The sequence below is a fragment of the Somniosus microcephalus genome, chromosome 3 (genome assembly GCF_052327205.1).
Source record: "Somniosus microcephalus isolate GS21.2 chromosome 3, FLI_Smic_1.0, whole genome shotgun sequence".
NCBI lineage: Eukaryota > Metazoa > Chordata > Chondrichthyes > Squaliformes > Somniosidae > Somniosus > Somniosus microcephalus.
Window position 1 is genome coordinate 195,395,005 of NC_140989.1, and position 19,621 is coordinate 195,414,625.

General features: G+C 46.9%; 1 protein-coding gene across 1 annotated transcript in view; it reads right to left on the reverse strand.

Moving 5' to 3' along the window:
• Positions 1 to 3,763: 3,763 nt before the first annotated feature.
• cga (glycoprotein hormones, alpha polypeptide) overlaps positions 3,764 to 19,621 on the reverse strand; it is a 31,054-nt gene continuing 15,196 nt past the window's right edge. The window contains exons 2-3 of the mRNA XM_085977695.1: positions 6,686 to 6,870; positions 3,764 to 4,243 (exon numbers count right to left, since the gene is read on the reverse strand). Of these exons, the coding sequence (XP_085833821.1) occupies positions 4,166 to 4,243; positions 6,686 to 6,870 (263 nt within the window). The 3' untranslated portion in view covers positions 3,764 to 4,165. The remainder of the gene's footprint in view (positions 4,244 to 6,685; positions 6,871 to 19,621) is intronic.

Consider the following 19,621-nt stretch of genomic DNA (forward strand, 5'->3'; position numbering starts at 1 on the left):
TGCGAGTTATGAAATATCTCCTTAAAAGTCTGCCACTGCTTGTCTACCATCTTACCGTTTAATCTATTTTCCCAGTCCACTTTAGCCAACTCTGTCTTCATACCCTTGTAATTGCCTTTATTTAAGTTTAAGACATTAGTTTCAGACCCAAGTTTCTCACCCTCAAATTGAATGTGAAATTCTATCATGTTATGATTACACTTCCCGAGAGGATCCTTTACTATGAGATCATTAATTAATCCTGTCTCATTACACATTACCAGATCTAAAATAGCCTGTTCCCTGGTTGGTTCCACAATGTATTGTTCTAAGAATCTGTCCTGAATACACTCCATGAACTCATCCTCAAGTCTACCTTTGCCAATTTGATTTGTCCAATCTATATGAAGATTAAAATTGCCCACAATTATTGCAGTACCTTTCTTACAAGCCCCCATTATTTCTTGATTTATACTCTGTCCTACAGTGTAGCTACTGTTAGGGGGCCTATAAACAACTCCCACCAGTGACTTCTTTCCCTTATTATTTCTTATCTCCACCCAAACTGACTCTACATCTTGATTTTCCTAGCCAAGATCATTTGTCACTACTGTACTGATCTCATCCTTTAATAACTGCTCCTCCTAGCAGCGGTTAGTAGGAATTGGAGGAGCTCACTTGCGTTCAAGTCCATAAGATGCACTAAAGGAGATTCAAGAAGCAGCATGCTAGCTCGATTGTGTCACTGAGTAGTTTCTTTTATATCACTTAGTAATTTCCACCAGTAAGACTGGATCTTTGGGCATGTGCAGAAGATGTGTAAGAGTGTGTTCTCTGCATTACAACTTCCTACAGCATTTTACTGGGAATCTACGGCTCCATTTCTCAAAATCTTTCTTCATGTCAAACTAGTTGTCCCCAAAACTGATAACAATCATCATTTTTACGTCAGTTGGAATTACATGGTCAGTGAGTTTAATCGAGTGTTCATCCTTTGTGCCAACTGGATGGTACAGTGCTCCAATGTGTGCTCTGTAATTCACAAGTAAAACATCATCAAAGGGTTTTCTTCAATAGAATTTGACAAATACCTAGGGAACCTCAGGGGTAACTGTCCCATATGATGTGTTAGTGAGTATACAATTGGCTGTAGCTTCTGCATGCCAGGCTCCTCATTACTGGTCAGAGTGTCCTAACCCTCTGCAACAATGTGCATGATCGTCGAGGACAGGATTGAACTCAACTATGATGCCATACATGGTTCAGTAGCCCATCGAAGCTCACATGTGTCTCTGCATGAAGGGTAAGGACAGAAATTAGCTCAACTGTAATACCTTTCATCGTTGAAAAGCCCATTGATACTCAAAATCTAGGCTCACACTTGGGTAAAGTACCAGAGGCCAGCCGCTGCACATGGAATCATCCGCCACCAGGAAAGGAAGGGAGAAATTGAAAACAAGCTTTTGTAGTGCCCAGTCATACAATGGGCTGGTTACACAATGGCACAGCACCAGTGGGATAAGTCTTCATCTTCACTGCCTGGGCGGAATCTGTCAGAGCGGACCGCCTGCCCTTTATAGAGACCAGCTGATTTTCATTCCATTGAAATGTACTCCATAACATCCACACCTCCTTCTCCATCTTGTAAGATCTTAAATGATCCCTCAGAGTTCTTGGACAAGACACAAATATGCAGCAGCCAGTATGTTTGAGCAATTGATCAAGATTTATTAAGCTTACAGCGTAACATACTTAACAACAGGTGATAGTTCTAACGAGTAGCTTGCAGCCCTTGGTCTCTGGAACCTCTCGGAGACGGGTGACGTCGTATTCAGTCTGTTCCTTTGTTCACGCAGTAGGTCTGTGTGAAGTTATTCTTTTAGTATCGGGGTTTTAACCCTTTTGTTATCAACAGTTCGTTTGGCCAGTGTCCATATATGGTCTTTAACAAAATCACCTTTTTTCATAGGTTCTAATGGTCAAAATACCATCTGTCACTCAGACTAAGGATAGTATCTTGACTCCTTGCTCAGTAAATTTTCCAATAACTCTACTCTGTTTCATCGTTATCTTGTTTATACGTTTCTTCACTTTATTGGAACTTATCTCTCTTATTCTATCTTCCCTGGTACAAGCAATATACGGCCTAATACCAAGAGGCCCATCTCGGAGCTGTCTCCCTTATCATGACAGTGTTCAGACTATTTCACTTTGATCTACCAAGTGGACACTTTAACTCCCAAGATCTCTTTCATTTTACATCTTTTATACTAATTATCTTTCAAATATCTTTGCAATTAGTTTTGTTAAGCGAACTCTAATTCCTACTTAGCATTATAATATGTTAATAGTACTATAATATGTTATTTAACAATTTAACCTTCACTCGCAGCCTGTGGCTGTTTGTTATCTGAGCTTAGTCAAAACTGCTTTTTAACTGTCTTGTGGCTACATTCGAACAGTCTTTAACATTTCCATACTCATAGAGAATCATGGGTAAGGTTAGTTGGTCAATGGCTACGCTTAAATTTGTACATATATGATTCCCATCTACTAAGAATCTCTAATACCAGTCTTTCGTACAATCTCCTCCTCGCAAGGTCCACCTACTGCTCCTCAACATCCACCACCTTCTCCTCCACTCCTTCTTCCTAACATCCATTACCTCCTGTTCCACCTCTGCTTCAACATCCTCCACCTGGTCTGCTTACCTTTCTCTTCTTCCTCCATCTTACCCTTCTCTTCTTCCTCTTCCTCAACATCCACCACCTCCTTTTCAACACCCACCTCGTCCTTTGTCTGGACCTTCTCCTCCTTCTCTTCAACATCCACCATCTCCTCCACCTCCTCACCACCACCTCCTTCTCTTACTACCCCCTCTCCTCCTCCTCTACCTCTACTACCTCTCTCTACGCTTCCTCAACATCCTCTACCTCCACCTACTTCTATTCTTACTCCACCCTCTCCCTCCTCTACCTCTTCTCTCTCCTCTTCCTTCATCTTCTCATCCGCCACCTCCTCCTCTAAAGACAAGTAAGGTTGTGGCCACAGCAAGGTTTTTTTGTGTGTGGTGGTGGGAGATATAAGCTTGGACATGTAAAAAAGAAGAAACTGACGACTTTTAGGGGCCTGATTCTTTAAAAAGGTGCTGAATTGCTGGCAATTTTTGAATGTTTCTTTTGATCAATAAACATCTGAAGTATAAATTTCAGTCTTAACTTGAAATGAAACCACAGTTTCTCAAACATAAGGGGGGAGAAATTCGGTGGGCTGCACCACCAGTTAGCGCCTGAAGAGGGCACTCAGTGGCTTTAGCACCACTGGCCATGCCTCCCGCGATATTTAGCTGGGGCGTTAATGGCGGCGTTAGCCTGTTGCGCTGCGCCGCCACCGATGATGTCATCGGTGTGCGCAGCGCCCCGCTACCACCCCGATCGCGATATTTGGCAGCGACTGCCTCTGTAGCGCCGCTCGCTAATCGCGCCCAGTTCACCGGGCCTACCTGTGGCGGCAGTGGCGCAAATTAAGGTGGAGGTGCGGGGCGGCCGTTTTTTCGGCGGCCGCCTGCCAGCACCTCCGTCCCCGGCCCCCTGTTTTCCCGCCGCGGCATTGCCGGCTGTTTTCCGAGAGCCCGGCACTTCTCCTCGGTGCCGGGCTCTTTTGTCGGTACTCGCGATCGCTCATCGCGCTGCTGCAGGCACCTCCCCCTTAAGAATGGGAGGAAGGCCTGCAGTACCGCAGCGCGCCATGCCGCAGCGTGTGGCGCTGCGGTACGTTGCGCTGCGATATTCAGTTTCAGCGCCCTAAGAGGGACGCGGCGCGCCTCGAGCCTCGCTCCGTGTCCCTCTTGGGGAGCTCAAGCTGAATTTCCAGCGATCGCTGCTGCTCCAATCGCAGCGCAAAATCTGGCGCCCAGGCGAGCTTGGCGCCCCGTTTGCGGCTCCACCCAATTTCTCCCCCAAGGAGTTTCATTGCAACACAGGAACTTAGCTGTTTGGTGATATTGTGAAATGAGCCTTTGTTTGCACACAAGTCTGTGAGAAGGTAAACTTATTTGCGATAGCATGTTGGTTACACAGAAATACATAGTTTAAAAGCCTACAGTTACATCAGGTAACCACTTATATGAAGCAATGAAGAACACGTGCACTTTTATATACTTTCTTTCCTCAGGTTTTTTACACTCTTAGGACTTGTGATAGTAACAGGTGCTACAGTGACAGTCTGTGTGATTTTCAATCTTCAGGTTTCCCATTAACGTCACCTAAAAATATTTAAGTAATAAAACAGTGTCACAGTGACATCCAACATACAAACACATCTCCTTGGACTGGGTACTGAGGTTCATCCATGTTCATCAATCAGTCAGCTGTTTTTTCTCTCATCTACATTCTCTCCTCCTCTCCTCTCCAGAAGTGGTTGCCTCCTCTACCCCTTTATTGACTGGTACAAATGTTATATTTGCTTATGCAGTGTGTTTTTTGGCTTTTTGTTATTGTTTTGTTTCTGTAGAAAACAATGCAAAGAGCTTTAGCAATGAAGCTAAATACCATGTTAGCACTCCCGTCTCTGTGTCAGAAGGTTGTGGGTCCAAGTCCCACTCCCGAGACTTTGAACACAAAATCCAGGCTGACACTCCAGTACAGTGCTGAGGGAGTGCTGCACTCTCAAAGGTGGCGTAGTTATTTAAGATTAGACGTAAAACTGAGGCCCCAACTGCCCTCTCAAGATCCCATGCACTATTTCGAAGAGGAGCAGGGGAGTTCTCCCCAGTGTCCTGGCCAATATTTATCCCTCAACCAACATCACTAAAAAAAAGATTATCTGGTCATTAATAATCACATTGCTGTTTGTGGGAGCTTGCTGTGTACAAATTGGTTGCCGCGTTTCCTACATTACAACAGTGACTGTGCTTCAAAATTGGCTGTAAAGCGCTTTGGGAAGTTCTGAGGTTGTGAAAGGCGTGATACAAATGTTTGTTACATTCTTATTATAAGATAATTGATCAATTTTCTTTTCAGGTGACTTTCTGGATAAATCGACCCCCTGGGGAGAGTGGTAATCAATTATCAATTGATCTCGCTGTGCCAGGCAGAGAGGTAATTGTTTCTTGTATCACGTAATGATCCCGCTGAGAGGTCTAGATAATTATTTGATGAATTGTTCTGTCGCTGTGTGTGTACCAAATGGTTGGTAGGAGACCGAGTGTGAGCATGTTCCACTAACTCTGGGGAGGGCCTCCCTGCAGCTGAGCTCAGTCCTGTCCTCAGCCGGTCATCATGCCTACACTTTTCAGCAAAGGGTCACTGGGAGCTGAAAACCTGGCTGACTTTTCCCTTCCTTACCTTTCGGCACCTCTGGCATCCCTATCACTGGGATCAGCAAATTCAGCACAGAATGAGGATTGGACTTCCAGTCTCTATGGCTGAGTATCAAACAAGAGCATTGCATTTAGCCAGCAGGGTGCTCCGATATTTCTATAGGCAATGGAACTACAGCTATAAACTGTATATAAGTCGTGTGACTGTTCTCCTATTTATCTGGCATCAAAGGGGTACTTTTGCAAACTTGGAGCCCTGCTGGACTGGAGCACGGTCACAGAATCAACCCTACAACATCGTAGCCCAATTGTAAGGGTAGGCACATATAGATTATTAAACAGAATGCCTCATTGGCATTATACAGAATATAATATTGAGAGTTTATAACATGCTAGAGAGAGACACAGAGCAGTTCCAGATAGGCTTCTTATCACAGCAGGGGGTGAAGTGTGAAGAAGCCAGTGTAGATATGAGATTACATTTCCTTTGCAATAAAGATTGGAAGAGATAAGACATAAAAGGCAGACGCAAGAAAGGGTAACAGCAGCTGTGAGAACAGGAAGGTAGTAGTGATGACATCTGTGATGAAAGATACTAGAATTCAACTCCCAAAAGCTCAAGAGGGGATCTCTTCTATCTACGCTGAGACTAGCGGAAGCAGCAAAGGCATCTCCTGAAATATGCGAGAATTATTGGTACCTATATCTCATATATACTACATGTAAGGGGTAATATCTTATTATCTCATTGACATGATTTAATAAATCAGACATTTTCAGTGTTTCCCTACGCCTCGTATTAGAGGTAAAGAATGAATGACAATACCCTATAAATCTCCATAAGGGCAATCGGGATATATGAGAATCTCCTACAGAAAGCCAACCCCTATCTCCGTCCTGTGCTCCCGTTTACTGAATCACAGAATCACAGAATCTACAGTGCAGATAGAGGCCATTTCGGCCCATCGAGCCTGCACCGACACACATCCCACCCCATCCCCGCAACCCCACGTATTTAATCCCCTAACACTAAGGGTCAATTTATCACAGCCAAATCAACCTAACCTGCACATCTTTGGACTGTGGGAGGAAACCGGAGCAAACCCACGCAGACACAGGGAGAATGTGCAAACTCCACACAGACAGTCGCCCGAGGCCAGATTTGAACCCGGGTCCCTGGCGCTGTGAGGCAACAGTGCTAACCACTATGCCACCGTGCCCCCCACCGTGAAGGTCCACACCGGAGCATAGCCTGGCAAAATGATCCCTCAAATGTATTTTATTTACTGCACCACCTGTTTGGCTGAAAGAATGGAGTACATTTTCAGTCTTATTACCAAATTCACTTCTTGTAATACGATTTTCTACTTCAACCAAAAGTCTTACCCTGGAAAATAATTTAGCTACGCAGCACGTTGCCTCTGAAGTGATATTCTTGGGAACCAGCATCGTTTTCTTGGACCGCATTGGTGTGGGATAAGCACGGGAGAAACAACAGCCTTTACACTGGAAGATAGGCAGCCCTGTTCTTGAAAAACGTGTGTTCTCCTTCAGTCTACAGTCTGGACATCCTTCAGAAGGAAACAGAGTAAGAACAGATTAGGTAATTCTTCCAAATACTGGATTTGGCACAAACTACAGTACATGGTTTGTGCTGTGCAAATTATTTTCTGTTAGTCTACAACCATGATATAAGTCATATCAAAATGTGCCATCAGGTTTATTGTGGTCATGTCTGGCTATTTTTCTCTTTCCATCCATCCCCAAGAGAGCTTGTTAAGCATTCCTTAATAAATGTACAGGCTCTTAAGTTTGCTTGTGTTTGATTCACTCAGAAGTGAATGCAAGTTATATTTGTACTGCATAGGGAACCAGAAGGGTCCCTGGGGTTTAGTTTAAGTAGCAGAGCCCAAGCACCATTAGGAAAACTGCAAATGTGCAATACATAGAATTACATAGAGTGTACAGCAAAGAAACAGGCCATTCGGCCCAACTGGTCTATGCCGGTGTTTATGCTCCACACAAGCTTCCTTCCACCCCTCTTATCATATCCTTCCATCTAACCCCATCAACATATCCTTCCATTCCTTTCTCCCTCATGTGCTTATCTAGCTTCCTCTTAAATGCAACTAAGCTATTCGCCTCAACTACTCCCTATGGTAGTGAGTTCCACATTCTCACCAGTCTCTGAGTAAAAGTTTCTCCTGAATTCCCTATTGGATATATTACTGACTATCTTATATTTCTGACCTCTGGCGAGGGAGGAGGACACAGAGGGTGGATTCATAGATAACCACCAGGGTCTCCCTACTGCGTCTTCTAGACATTGAACGGGGTGCGGTGCCACGCCTGCAAGGAGGTGGGGCACGTACGTAAAAACTGCCCTGCCTCAAGGCTGCCAAAACTGTAGTGTATGTACCTTTAAGGGGAGAACTACTTTTTACAGCTCCTGTATACTGTAGTACCGGCAGTGACCACACCTGTATATAAACCCTGAGTAGGGATCTGTATAGTCAGTTTTAGAGTAACCCTCATTCAGTAAACACCTGTTGATTGTTCCCTGCAGTCTCTTGTCTAATTATTGAAGGACACAACATCAAGATACACAGATCTAACATTGGCGACGAGAAGGTTCAAACCTACCTGCAACTCTGCATCACCTCCCAGGGATTTGCTCCTGGAGAACAGTGAAAGAAGAAGGCCGAGTCCAGAAGCACGGGCGTCGACCACGGGAAACCCCCCAGTCTTCCAGCGGAGATTCCAGCATCGCAGGGGAGGCTGTCGAGAGCCGGGCTTGGTTCTCCAGTCACAGTGGTCCAGCAAAATGGGCTGGCAACAGGTACTGCGCAGACCCTTCCCGGACAACGGCGGCTAGAGCCGACCGACGGCACAGCAAAAGGCCGAGCAGCGTCGACGGGAGAAGAGAGAGGGTAGAGCGCACAGGGCGCAGCCGGTGTTCAGGACCGAGTGGCGTCGATGGGAGAAGAGAGAGGGTAGAGCGCACAGGGTGCAGCCGGTGTTCAGGACCAAGCGGCGTCACCGAGAGAGCAGAGCGTAGCCGGTGTTCAAGGGCTGAGCAGCGTCAACGAGAAAGAGAGGCACGCAGGAAAATGCGCAGAATGCAGCCGGTGTTCAAGGGCTGAGCAGTGTCAGCGGGGAAGAAAGGAAAGCGCGGGAGACGCCATTTTGAGCCGTAGCGGGGAAGAAGGGAGAGCGCGGGAGACGCCATTTTGAGCCGCAGCGGGGAAGAAGGGAGAGCACGGGAGACGCCATTTTGAGCCAGTCTAACCACACCCAGGGATGCCGAAGAGTGGCAGTGTCACAGCGTTCGACAATGAAGTCGAAGATTGGACGACATATCTCAAACGCATAGAAGTATACTGCAAGGCGAATGAAGTGCCAGATGACAAGAAAGCGCTGGTATTGTTGAATTCAATGGGTGCAAAAACGTATGGCTTACTGTGAAACCTAGTAACCCCAGAGAAGCCAGTGGAAAAGGATTTTGAAAACATAGTGTCAATCCTACAGGACCACTTAAACCCCACACCGCTGCTGATAGCGGAAAGATTTAAGTTTCACAAAAAGAACCAGCATAAAGATGAAAGTAATGCTGAGTATTTAACGGAACTGCGCAAGCTATCGAAACACTGCCAGTTTGGAACGGGACTAGCAGATACTTTAAGGGACTAGTTTGTGTGTGGGCTTCAAAGTGAAGGAACCCAGAAACGGCTTCTATCAGAAAATGATCTTACGCTGGACAAGGCTTTCAGCATGGCAGTATCACATGAAGCAGCAGCACAGGGCGTGGCAGAGATACATCGGAGACCGCAAGAATATGGCACAAATGAAATGTCATACGGAACAGTGAAGTGCTTTCACTGCGGCAGAACAACACACGACCATAATGATTGCTGGTTCAAGGACAAAGTGTGCAGACAGTGTGGAAAAGTAAGACACATAGCAAAAGTCTGCAGGTCGGGAAAGAAAACCAGCAGGAGAAGTACAAGAAGGTACATAAGGTGACGGAGAGTAGTTCAGATGAACAGAAAAGTGATACAGACTCCGGAAGCAAGGAGCTGGGTTGTCTGAAACTACATAATGTGATCAAAATGGAGGATCACCAAACTATCTGGGTCACGCTCAAGATAGCCGGAGTCCAATTGAAAATGGAATTGGACACAGGATCAGCCCTAACAGTCATAAACCGAAGGGACTACAAGTGGCTATTCTCACATATACCCTTGAGAGATACAGAGATTGTCTTGAAGACGTACACGGGGCAAAAAGTCTACCCCAAAGGAAAAATAAGGGTGAACGTTATATATAACGGCAAGGAAACACCAAAAATGGACCTATATGTATTGCCAGATGGAGGACCACCACTACTAGGACGTGAATGGATCCGGAAGATACAGCTAGATTGGCATTCCATACAAGCACTGACTGTAGATGCCAAAAAGGATGACAACGTCACACCTGGACGAATGTCAAAAATGCTAACTGACGCACAAGAAGTGTTCCAGGAGGGACTCGGAACACTAAAAGGCATAACAGCGATGATCAAAATAGAGGAAAATGCAAGCCCAAAGTTTTTTAAGGCCAGACCGGTACCTTATGCGATCCGCCCAGCCGTTGAAGCAGAGCTGGAAGGTTTGGAACGTTCAGGAGTACTGTCCAAAGTGGACTGGAGCGAGTGGGCTACACCCATCGTTCCTGTAATGAAGAGGTCGTTGAGTAATACGCATGGGGAACCAAAGAAGGTTCGCATCTGTGGGGACTTTAAGGTGACAGTGAACCCAGTCCTTCACACTGTACAAAATCCGTTTCCGCGGATTGAAGATTTTTTGCCTCGCTATCTGGAGGGAAACGCTTCACTAAGATTGATCTGGCCCAGGCGTACCTGCAAATGGAGTTAGAAGAAGCCTCGAAACAGTACCTCACGATCAACAATCATAAAGGTCTCTACCAATACAATCGGCTGGTGTTCGGGGTAGCATCAGCTCCAGCTATTTGGCAAAGGGCAATGGATCAAGTCCTGCAAGGGATTCCAGGGACCCAGTGTTATTTGGACGACATCCTGGTCACGGGCGAAAATGACAGTGATCACCTCGCCAACCTGGAGCAGGTGCTCACTAGATTGAAGGAATATGGGCTCCGAGCTAATCGCCACAAATGCGAGTTTTTCCAGAAGCAGATCTTGTATTGTGGCCACGTTATTGATAAAGAGGGGTTACATAAGTCCCCTGAAAAGATTGAGGCAGTAGTCAAGGCTCCAGCACCGGAAAATGTGTCACAACTGAGGTCGTTCCTCGGGCTGGTGAACTACTACCATAAGTTCTTGCCGAATTTGTCTATCGTACTACACCCACTTAAAACCCTACTGCAAACGGGGGTACCAGGGAAGTGGAATGACGAATGTAAACGAGCTTTCCAGAAGAGCAAAGAATTGATCACATCAAAAGAGGTGTTGGCTCATTTCAACCCAGCACTACCAATTCGGTTGGTGTGTGATGCATCACCCTATGGCATTGGAGCGGTGCTGTCGCACAAATTCTCAGACGGCTCAGAGAGGCCAATAGCCTTTGCGTCACGATCACTAGCCTCAGCCGAGCGTAACTACGCCCAGATTGACAGGGAGGCCCTCAGCCTAGTGTGGGGAGTGAAAAAGTTTAACCACTATCTGCACGGGCAGAAGTTCACCTTGCTGACTGACCACCAACCACTTGTCTCCATCTTTAATCCAAAGAAGGGCGTTCCGGTGATGACTGTGCAACGGCTACAAAGATGTCCCTTTTTCTAGGGGCAAACCAATATGAAATCGAGTATAAGGGCACGAAACAGCATGGAAACACTGATGGGCTATCACGCCTGCCACTACCTACTGCGGAGGAAGCACCAGCAGTGGACCCTGTCGAAATATTTCATTGGACGATAATTGAATGCTTGCCAGTAACTAACGCTGGTATAGAGAAGGAGACCCGAAATGACCCGACACTGTCTCGGGTATATGACTTGACGGTGAAGGGATGGCCAACACATGGCGACTCACTGTTGCCAGCATTCTCATCCAGAAGAGAACAGCTGTCAGTATGCCAGGGGACCTTGATGTGTGGATCCCGAGTGGTAATTCCACCCAAGTTAAGGGAGAGAGTGCTCAATGAGCTTCATGAAGGCCATCTGGGAGGGGTGAAAATGAAAAGCCTTGCTAGGGCTTATGTGTGGTGGCCGGGGATCGATCAGCAAATCGAGGACCTGACAAAGAGCTGCTCAGGATGCCAGAAGGTCCAAAATGCACCACCACATGCCCCTCTACACCCATGGGAGTGGCCCTCATCTGCATGGCAACGGGTGCATATTGATTTTGCTGGTCCATTCATGGACTCAATGTTTTTAATAGCCGTGGATGTGCACTCGAAATGGCCTGAGGTGATCAAAATGTCCTCCACCACCACGGAGAAAACTATTGCAGTCCTACGGACCATATTTGCCAGGAACAGCTTGCCAGAGCAGATTTGCTCTGATAACGGACCACAGTTTGTGTCCGAAGAATTTCGAAGATTTATGAAAAGGAATGGGGTAAGGCATTACACATCCGCCCCATATCATCCAGCCACAAATGGATTGGCTGAGAGGTTCGTACAAACCTTTAAAAAAGCAGTAAGGGCCATGTGCGATGATGACATTCCACTGCAGCATAAGGTGGACAATTTCCTGTTCGCCTACAGAAATGCGACACATGCAGTCACCAACCAGACCCCGGCCATGATGTTCTTTAACCGAAGGTTGAGACCTCGTCTGGATTTGCTCAGACCAAATGTAGGAAGAGATGTTGAGAATAAGCAATTCCAGCACATCAATGAGAAGCCGACAAGGAGCTTCAATGTAGGGCAACCAGTCTTGGCCCGCGACTACCGAACAGAGAAATGGCAACCAGGAACGATATGCACACGGCAGGGGCCACTAATGTACACAGTGGATGTTGGGGAGAACATTGTGAGACGCCATGTGGACCAGATCCTAGAGTCACAGGAGCGAGTCAACCCCATGTCTCGCGTACCTGGTGATGAACCCGACATACAGGTAGCATCTACCCCAGAAACAGTAGCATCGGAAGCTGATGAACCAACCGACGACAGGGGGCCAGAATCGCCTCCACACCAAGAGCAAGACACTCAGGAAAGGCACTATCCAGAAAGGATCAGAGATCCGCCCCAAAGACTGAATTTATAAATAGACTATTTTCAGTTAATGTTGCATGTTAAAAGTGTTAATTGTAATTAGTTGATATTTAATTGTTAAATGAATGTTATGGAACTGTTAATCTAAAAGGGGAGGAATTGTAGTTTATGTACCTTTAAGGGGAGAACTACTTTTTACAGCTCCTGTATACTGTAGTACCGGCAGTGACCACACCTGTATATAAACCCTGAGTAGGGATCTGTACAGTTAGTTTTAGAGTAACCCTCATTCAGTAAACACCTGTTGATTGTTCCCTGCAATCTTTTGTCTAATTATTGAAGGACACAACATCAAGATACACGGATCTAACAAAAACAACTAAAGCAGCCGAGGCTGACACCGCCCCCGCCCCCGTCCCCGTGCCCGCACCAGTAACACCAAATGCGCGGTCGACATCAGAGGCCAAAGTCAGTATGGCCTCCGGCAGGGAGGGAAAGAGCGTCCGCATGGAAGGAAGGTGTGGAGGAAGAATAAACACCTTTGCCGAGTTCCCTGCCGAGTCTCCCCTCATCCCCACTGAGTCTCTCCTCACCCCCATTGAGGAGCTCCAGGAATTTCTGGTCGGTTGCCTGGGTCACTGCAATAATGTCCAGCTGGCCCTCGGCAGATGGTTGGAGCTGGCGTTGCTCATCAGGTCCGTCCGCTCCGCTGCTAAGACTCTGAGCGTGGGCAAGGGTGTAAACTACAGAGAGCTGCATTGGTTCAAGACACTCCTCACTGGGCTGCTGAGGGAGTGGAGGATAACGTGTGACTTTGCTCCCTCCCCACAGTAGGGTTAAGTAAAGGTTGCACAATGCTCTCATCGTGAAGATAACCACAGTCAGCCTCAAAATCAACGGCAGCAGAGAGGCATGCCGCATATTTATTAAGTTCTCGCTCCTGAAGGAAGGGAAGTATGCGGTGTGCTTCCTGCAGGAAACCCACACTGTTCCAGGAGACGAGGCCATGTGGCTCCTGGAATGGTGAGGAGGGGTCTGCATGAGCCACTTCGCCACCACTTCTTGCGGGGTGGCTATCTTGCTGGCCCCACATTTTCCACCAGAGATCTTGGGGGTCAAGGAGCCTGTGCCAGGCCGCTTGCTCCATCCCACTGTTCACCTGGGGGATGTGTCGCTCCATCTAGTGAACGTGTACGTCCCACAGACTGATGCACAGCAAATGCACTTCTTTGAAGAAGTCTCCACTCTTTTAGACTCCACCAATGCCAGCAAGTGCATTATCCTCAGGGGGGATTTGAACTTCACCCTTGAGGCAAGGGCAGCATGGCACCGATGGGGAAGTTGAGGGACCAGCTCGGGTCCTTCGACTTGCTGGATGTCTGGCGAAATCTCCACCCCGACTCCAACGCCTTCACTCGCCTAAGATCTAGAGGAGGAAGGTCAAGAATCGACCGTATTAACATTTCCCGAGCGTACGTCTCCCACATTCTGGCGGCTTCCACGTGGCTGCTGCTGTCCTCAGACCAGCACCAGGTGTGAATGGAGCTCGCTCCGCTCCACGCACGGGTGGGGTCCGCGTAGTGGCATTTTAACAACCTGCTGCTGGAGGACGAGAGGTTGTGGGATTCGTTCCGTCAATTCTGGGTCGACTGGAGAAGGAAGCAGGGGGGCTTCCCCTCGTTGAACCTATTGCGGGACATGGGCAAAGCTCACGTCCGTCTCTTCTGTCAGGAGTATGTGAGGGAGTCGACCAAGAGACGGAAGGCTCAGGTCGGGCGATTGGAGAAGGAGCTGCTCAACCTGGAGTCCCGTCTCAGTCAAGTCGTCAAAGACCCGGCCCTGCGGAAGGTGTACGAAGAGAAGAAGGGCGCGCTGAAGGACCTGCAGCTCGTCGAGTTCCGAGGCACGTAGGAGAGGTCGCGTATTCAGTTCCTCCAAGACCTGGACCACGGCTCCCCCTTCTACTCACTGGAAAAAAGGCAGGGGGTCCATAAGCAGCTCTTGGGGCTGTTGGCCGACGACGGATCCCTTGCCTCAGTTCCAGAGGGCATCAGTGCCAAGGCCCGTGCCTATAGAATCATAGAATCATGGAATGGTTACAGCACAGAAGGAGGCCATTTGCTCCGTCGAGCCTGTGCCGGCTCTCTGCGAGAGCATTTCAGCTAGTCCTACTCCGCCGCTCTTTCCCTGTAGCTCTGCAAACTTTTTTCCTTCAGGAACTTTTCCAATTCCCTTTTGACAGTCACGATTCAGTCTGCCTCCACCACCCTATCAGGCAGTGTATTCCAGATCATAACCACTGCATAAAAATGTTTTTCCTCCTGTCGCATCTGGTTCTTTTGCAAATCACCTCAAACCTGTGTCCTCTGGTTATTGACCCTTCCATCAATGGGAACAGTTATTCTTTATTCACTCTATCTAAACCCTTCATGATTTTGAACACCACTATGAAATCTTCTCTCGACCTTCTCCGCTTTAAGGAGAACAACCCCAGTTTCTCCAGTCTATCCATGAAACTGAAGTACCTCATCCCTGGAACCATTCTTGTAAATCTTTTCTGCACCCTCTCTAAGGCCTTCACATCCTTCCTAAAATGTGGTGCCCAGAATTGGACACAATACTCCAGTTGGGGCCGAACCAGTGTTTTATAAAAGTTCATCATAACTTCCTGGCTTTTGTACTCTATTCCATTATTTATGAAGCCCAGGATCCCGTATGCTTTTTTAACTGCTTTCTCAACCTGCCCTGTCACCTTCAATGATTTGTGCACATATACCCCCAGGTCTCTGTTCATGCACCCACTTCAGGATTGTACCCTTTAGTTAAAATTGCCTCTCGGATCGATCATAATATGATCAAATTCTTCATTAAGATGGAGAATGAAGTAGTTGACTCAGAGACTAGGGTCCTAAATTTAAATAAAGGAAACTACGATGGTCTGAGGCGTGAGTTGGGTAGGATTGATTGGGGAATGTCACTCAAAGGGTTGACGGTGGATAGGCAATGGCAAACATTCAAAGACCGCATGGATGAACTACAGAATTTGTTCATCCCAGTTTGGCATAAAAATAAAACAAAAAAGGTGACTCAACCATGGCTAACAAGGGAAATTAGGGATAGCATAAGAGGATAGCAAGGAGAGGACATATAATTTGGCCAGAAAAAGCAGTAAACCTGAGGATTGGGAGCAGTTTAGGATTCAACAAAGGAGGACAAAGTGATTAATTAAGAAAGGGAAAATAGAATATGAGAGTAAGCTTGCAGGGAACATAAAAACTGACTGTAAAAGCTTTTATAGATATGTGAAGAGAAAAAGTTTGGTGAAGTCAAGCATAGGTCCCTTGCAGTCAGAATCAGGGGAATTTATAATGGGGAACAAAGAAATGGGAGACCAATTAAATACATATTTTGGTTCTGTCTTCACAGAGGACACAAATAATCTCCCAGAGATGCCGGGGAACATAGGGTCTGATGAAAGGGAGGAACTGAAAGAAATCAGTATTTGTAGGGAAATGATGTTAGGGAAATTGATGGGATTGAAGGCTGATAAATCCCCAGGGCCTGATAATCTACATCCTAGGGTACTTAAGGAAGTGGCCCTAGAAATAGTAGATGCATTGCTGGTCATCTTCCAACATTCGATGGAATCTGGAACAGTACCCATGGATTGGAGGGTAGCTAATGTTACCCCACTATTCAAAAAAGGTGGTAGAGAGAAAGCGGGGAATTACAGACCTGTAAGCCTGACATCGGTAGTGGGGAAAATGCTAGAGTCCATTATAAAAGATGTAATAGCAGAGCACTTGGAAAACAGTGACAGGATCGGACAAAGTCAACATGGATTTACAGAAGGTAAATCATGCTTGACTAATCTACTGGAATTTTTTGAGGATGTAACATGGTTTTATGAAGGGGAAGTCATGTTTGACAAATTTGCTGGAGTTCTTTGAGGAAGTAACATATAGGGTGGATAAAGGGGAACCAGTGGACGTAGTGTATTTAGACTTCCAAAAGGCATTTGACAAGGTGCCACACAAAAGATTATTGCTTAAGATAAAAAATCACGGGATTGGGGGTAATATTCTGGCATGGATAGAGGATTGGCTATCTAACAGAAGGCAGAGAGTTGGGATAAATGGTTCATTCTCAGACTGGCAATCAGTAACTAGTGGTGTTCCACAGGGGTCAGTGCTGGGTCCCCAACTCTTTACAATCTATATTAACGATTTGGAGGAGGGGACCGAGTGTAACATTTCAAAGTTTGCAGATGATACTAAGATGGGAGGGAAAGTAGTGAGTGAGGAGGGCATAAAAAACCTGCAAGTGGACATAGACAGGCTAAGTAAGTGGGCAGAGATTTGGCAGATGGAATACAATACTGGAAAGTGTGAGGTTATGCACTTTGGCAGGAAAAATCGTAGAGCAAGTTATTATCTTAATGGCAAGAAACTGGAAAGTACTGAAGCACAAAGGGATCTGGGGGTCCTGGTGCACGAAACTCAAAAGGTTAGTATGCAGGTGCAGCAAGTGATTAAGAAGGCCAATGGAATGTTGGCTTTCATTGCTAGGGGGATAGAATATAAAAATAGGGAGGTATTGCTTCAGTTGTACAAGGTATTCGTGAGACCGCACCTGGAATACTGCGTACAGTTTTGGTGTCCATACTTAAGAAAGGACATACTTGCTCTCGAGTCAGTACAAAAAAGGTTCACTCGGTTAATCCCGGGGATGAGGGGATGGACATATGAGGAGAGGTTGAGTAGATTGGGACTCTACTCATTGGAGTTCAGAAGAATGAGAGGCGATCTTATTGAAACATATAAGATTGTGAAGGGGTTGGATCGGTTGGATGCAGGGAGGATGTTCCCGATGATGGGTGAAACTAGAACTAGGGGGCATAGTCTTAGAATAAGGGGCTGCTCTTTCAAAACTGAGATGAGGAGGAACTACTTCACTCAGAGGGTGGTAGGTCCATGGAATATGGTGCCCCAAAAAGCTGTAGAAGCTACATCATTACATAAATTTAAAACAGAAATAGACAGTTTCCTAGAAGTAAAGGGAATTAAGGGTTACGGGGAGCGGGCAGGAATTTGGACATGAGTCTAGGTTCGGATCGGTCATGGCCCTGTGGGTAGCGGAGCGGGCCCAGGGGCCATGTAGCCTGATCCTGCTCCTATTTCGTGTGTCTAATTCTGTTAGATTCAGGAGATGGTTCTGTGATAGTAGATTGGCGGTTAGGATCAGATCAGCCATGATCTTATTGAATGGCGGAACAGGCTTGAGGGGCCGATTGGCCTACTCCTGCTCCTATTTCTTATGTACTTATGTACTAAAATAGATAAGGGAGAACCAGTGGATGTGGTGTATTTGGACTTTCAGAAGGCTTTCAATATGGTCCCGCATAAGAGATTAGCGTGTAAAGTTAAGGCACATGAGATTGGGGGCAAGGTATTGACTTGGATAGAGAACTGGTTGGCAGACAGAAAGCAAAGAGTTGGAATAAACGGGTCTTTTTCCAAGTGGCAGGCAGTGACTAGTGGGGTACCGCAAGGATTGGTCCTTGGACCCCAGCTATTCACAATATATATTAATGATCTAGACAAGGGAACTAGATGTAATATCTCCAAATTTGCGGATGACACAAAGCTGGGTGGGCATGTGTGCTGCCAGTATGATTTGGACAGGTTGGGTGATTGGGCAGAAGCATGGCAGATGCAATATAACGTGGATAAATGTGAGGTTATCCACTTTGGTGGCAAAAACAGGAAGGCAGATCTGAATGACAATAGATTGGGAGAAGGGGAAGTGCAACGAGACCTGGGTGTCCTTGTGCACCAGTCGCTGAAGGTAAGCATGCAGGTGCAGCAGGCGGTTAAGAAGGCAAATGGTATGTTGGCCTTTGTAGCGAGAGGGTTTGAGTACAGGAACAAGTATGTCTTGCTGCAGTTGTACAGGGCCTTGGTGAGACCACTTACTTAAGAACTGGCGCCTGGTCTCTGTTGTTTATGTCCCTTTAAGGGAATAACTGGTCTCAGACTGCAGTACCGGCAGTGACCATCCCTGTATAAAAGGCCCTGGCAGGCTTCTGTAGTTTCAGTTTCCAGATTGTCTCCATTCAGTAAAGACTTGTTAAACCAACTCCTGCATTCCGTGTCTCCATTAACACACGGATTTAATACTGGCGACGAGTAAGAAACGAACTTACCTGCAACTCGGCAGCACCTCAGACGACGTTATTGAAGGTCGAAGCCAGAAAAGAAAAAAAAAAAATAATCCAAAGAAACTCGAGAAACGGGCGTCGACCGTGGGCAACCGCCCTCCAAATCATCAGATTGAAAACTTGCAGGAGAGACTGTCCAGAGCCAGGCTTGGTTCCCCAGTCTGTGGTTTCCCAGCTAATCGGGCTGGTGGCAGGTAGTGCACTGATCCTTCCTGGGCTGCGGCGGGCTAGAGCTCGATCGGGTGGCTCTGCAACGGGGCTGGGCAGCGAGTCGGGAAGCAGAGAGAGAGAGAGGGTGGAGCACACAGGGTGCAGCCGGTGCTTCGCAGCCGGGCAGCGTTCGGACCTAAGAAGAGGGAGGGAACTGTCCCAGAGGGTCCGCTCCACGACGGGAACGGTTAAAAATAAAAATACCGCAGAGAGCGGCGTTGACAGGAGCGGCAGCGGCGGGAAAGCGCGGGAGGCGCCATCTTAACTCGGCGGGGAAGAAGGAAAGGCGCGGGAGGCGCCATTTTGATCCATCGGGGACGAAGGAAAAGCGCGGGAGACACCATCTTAGATTTTCAAGATGCCAAAGACTGGCAATATCACTGCCTTCGATAATGCAATAGAAGACTGGACCACGTATGTGGAAAGAGTCGAGGTATATTGCGAGGCAAACGAAATAGCCGAGGGGAAAAAGGCATCGGTATTGCTAAATTTAATGGGCGCAAGAACGTACGGCCTATTGCGGGACCTGATTACTCCAGCCAAACCAAAGGCGAAGAGTTTTAACGAAATTGTTGCTATCCTACAGGAACACCTAAATCCTACACCGCTGCTGATAGCAGAAAGATTTAAATTCCACAGGAGAAATCAGCATTAAAAATGAGAGCAATGCTGATTACCTTACGGAACTACGCAAGCTATCAAAGCACTGCCAGT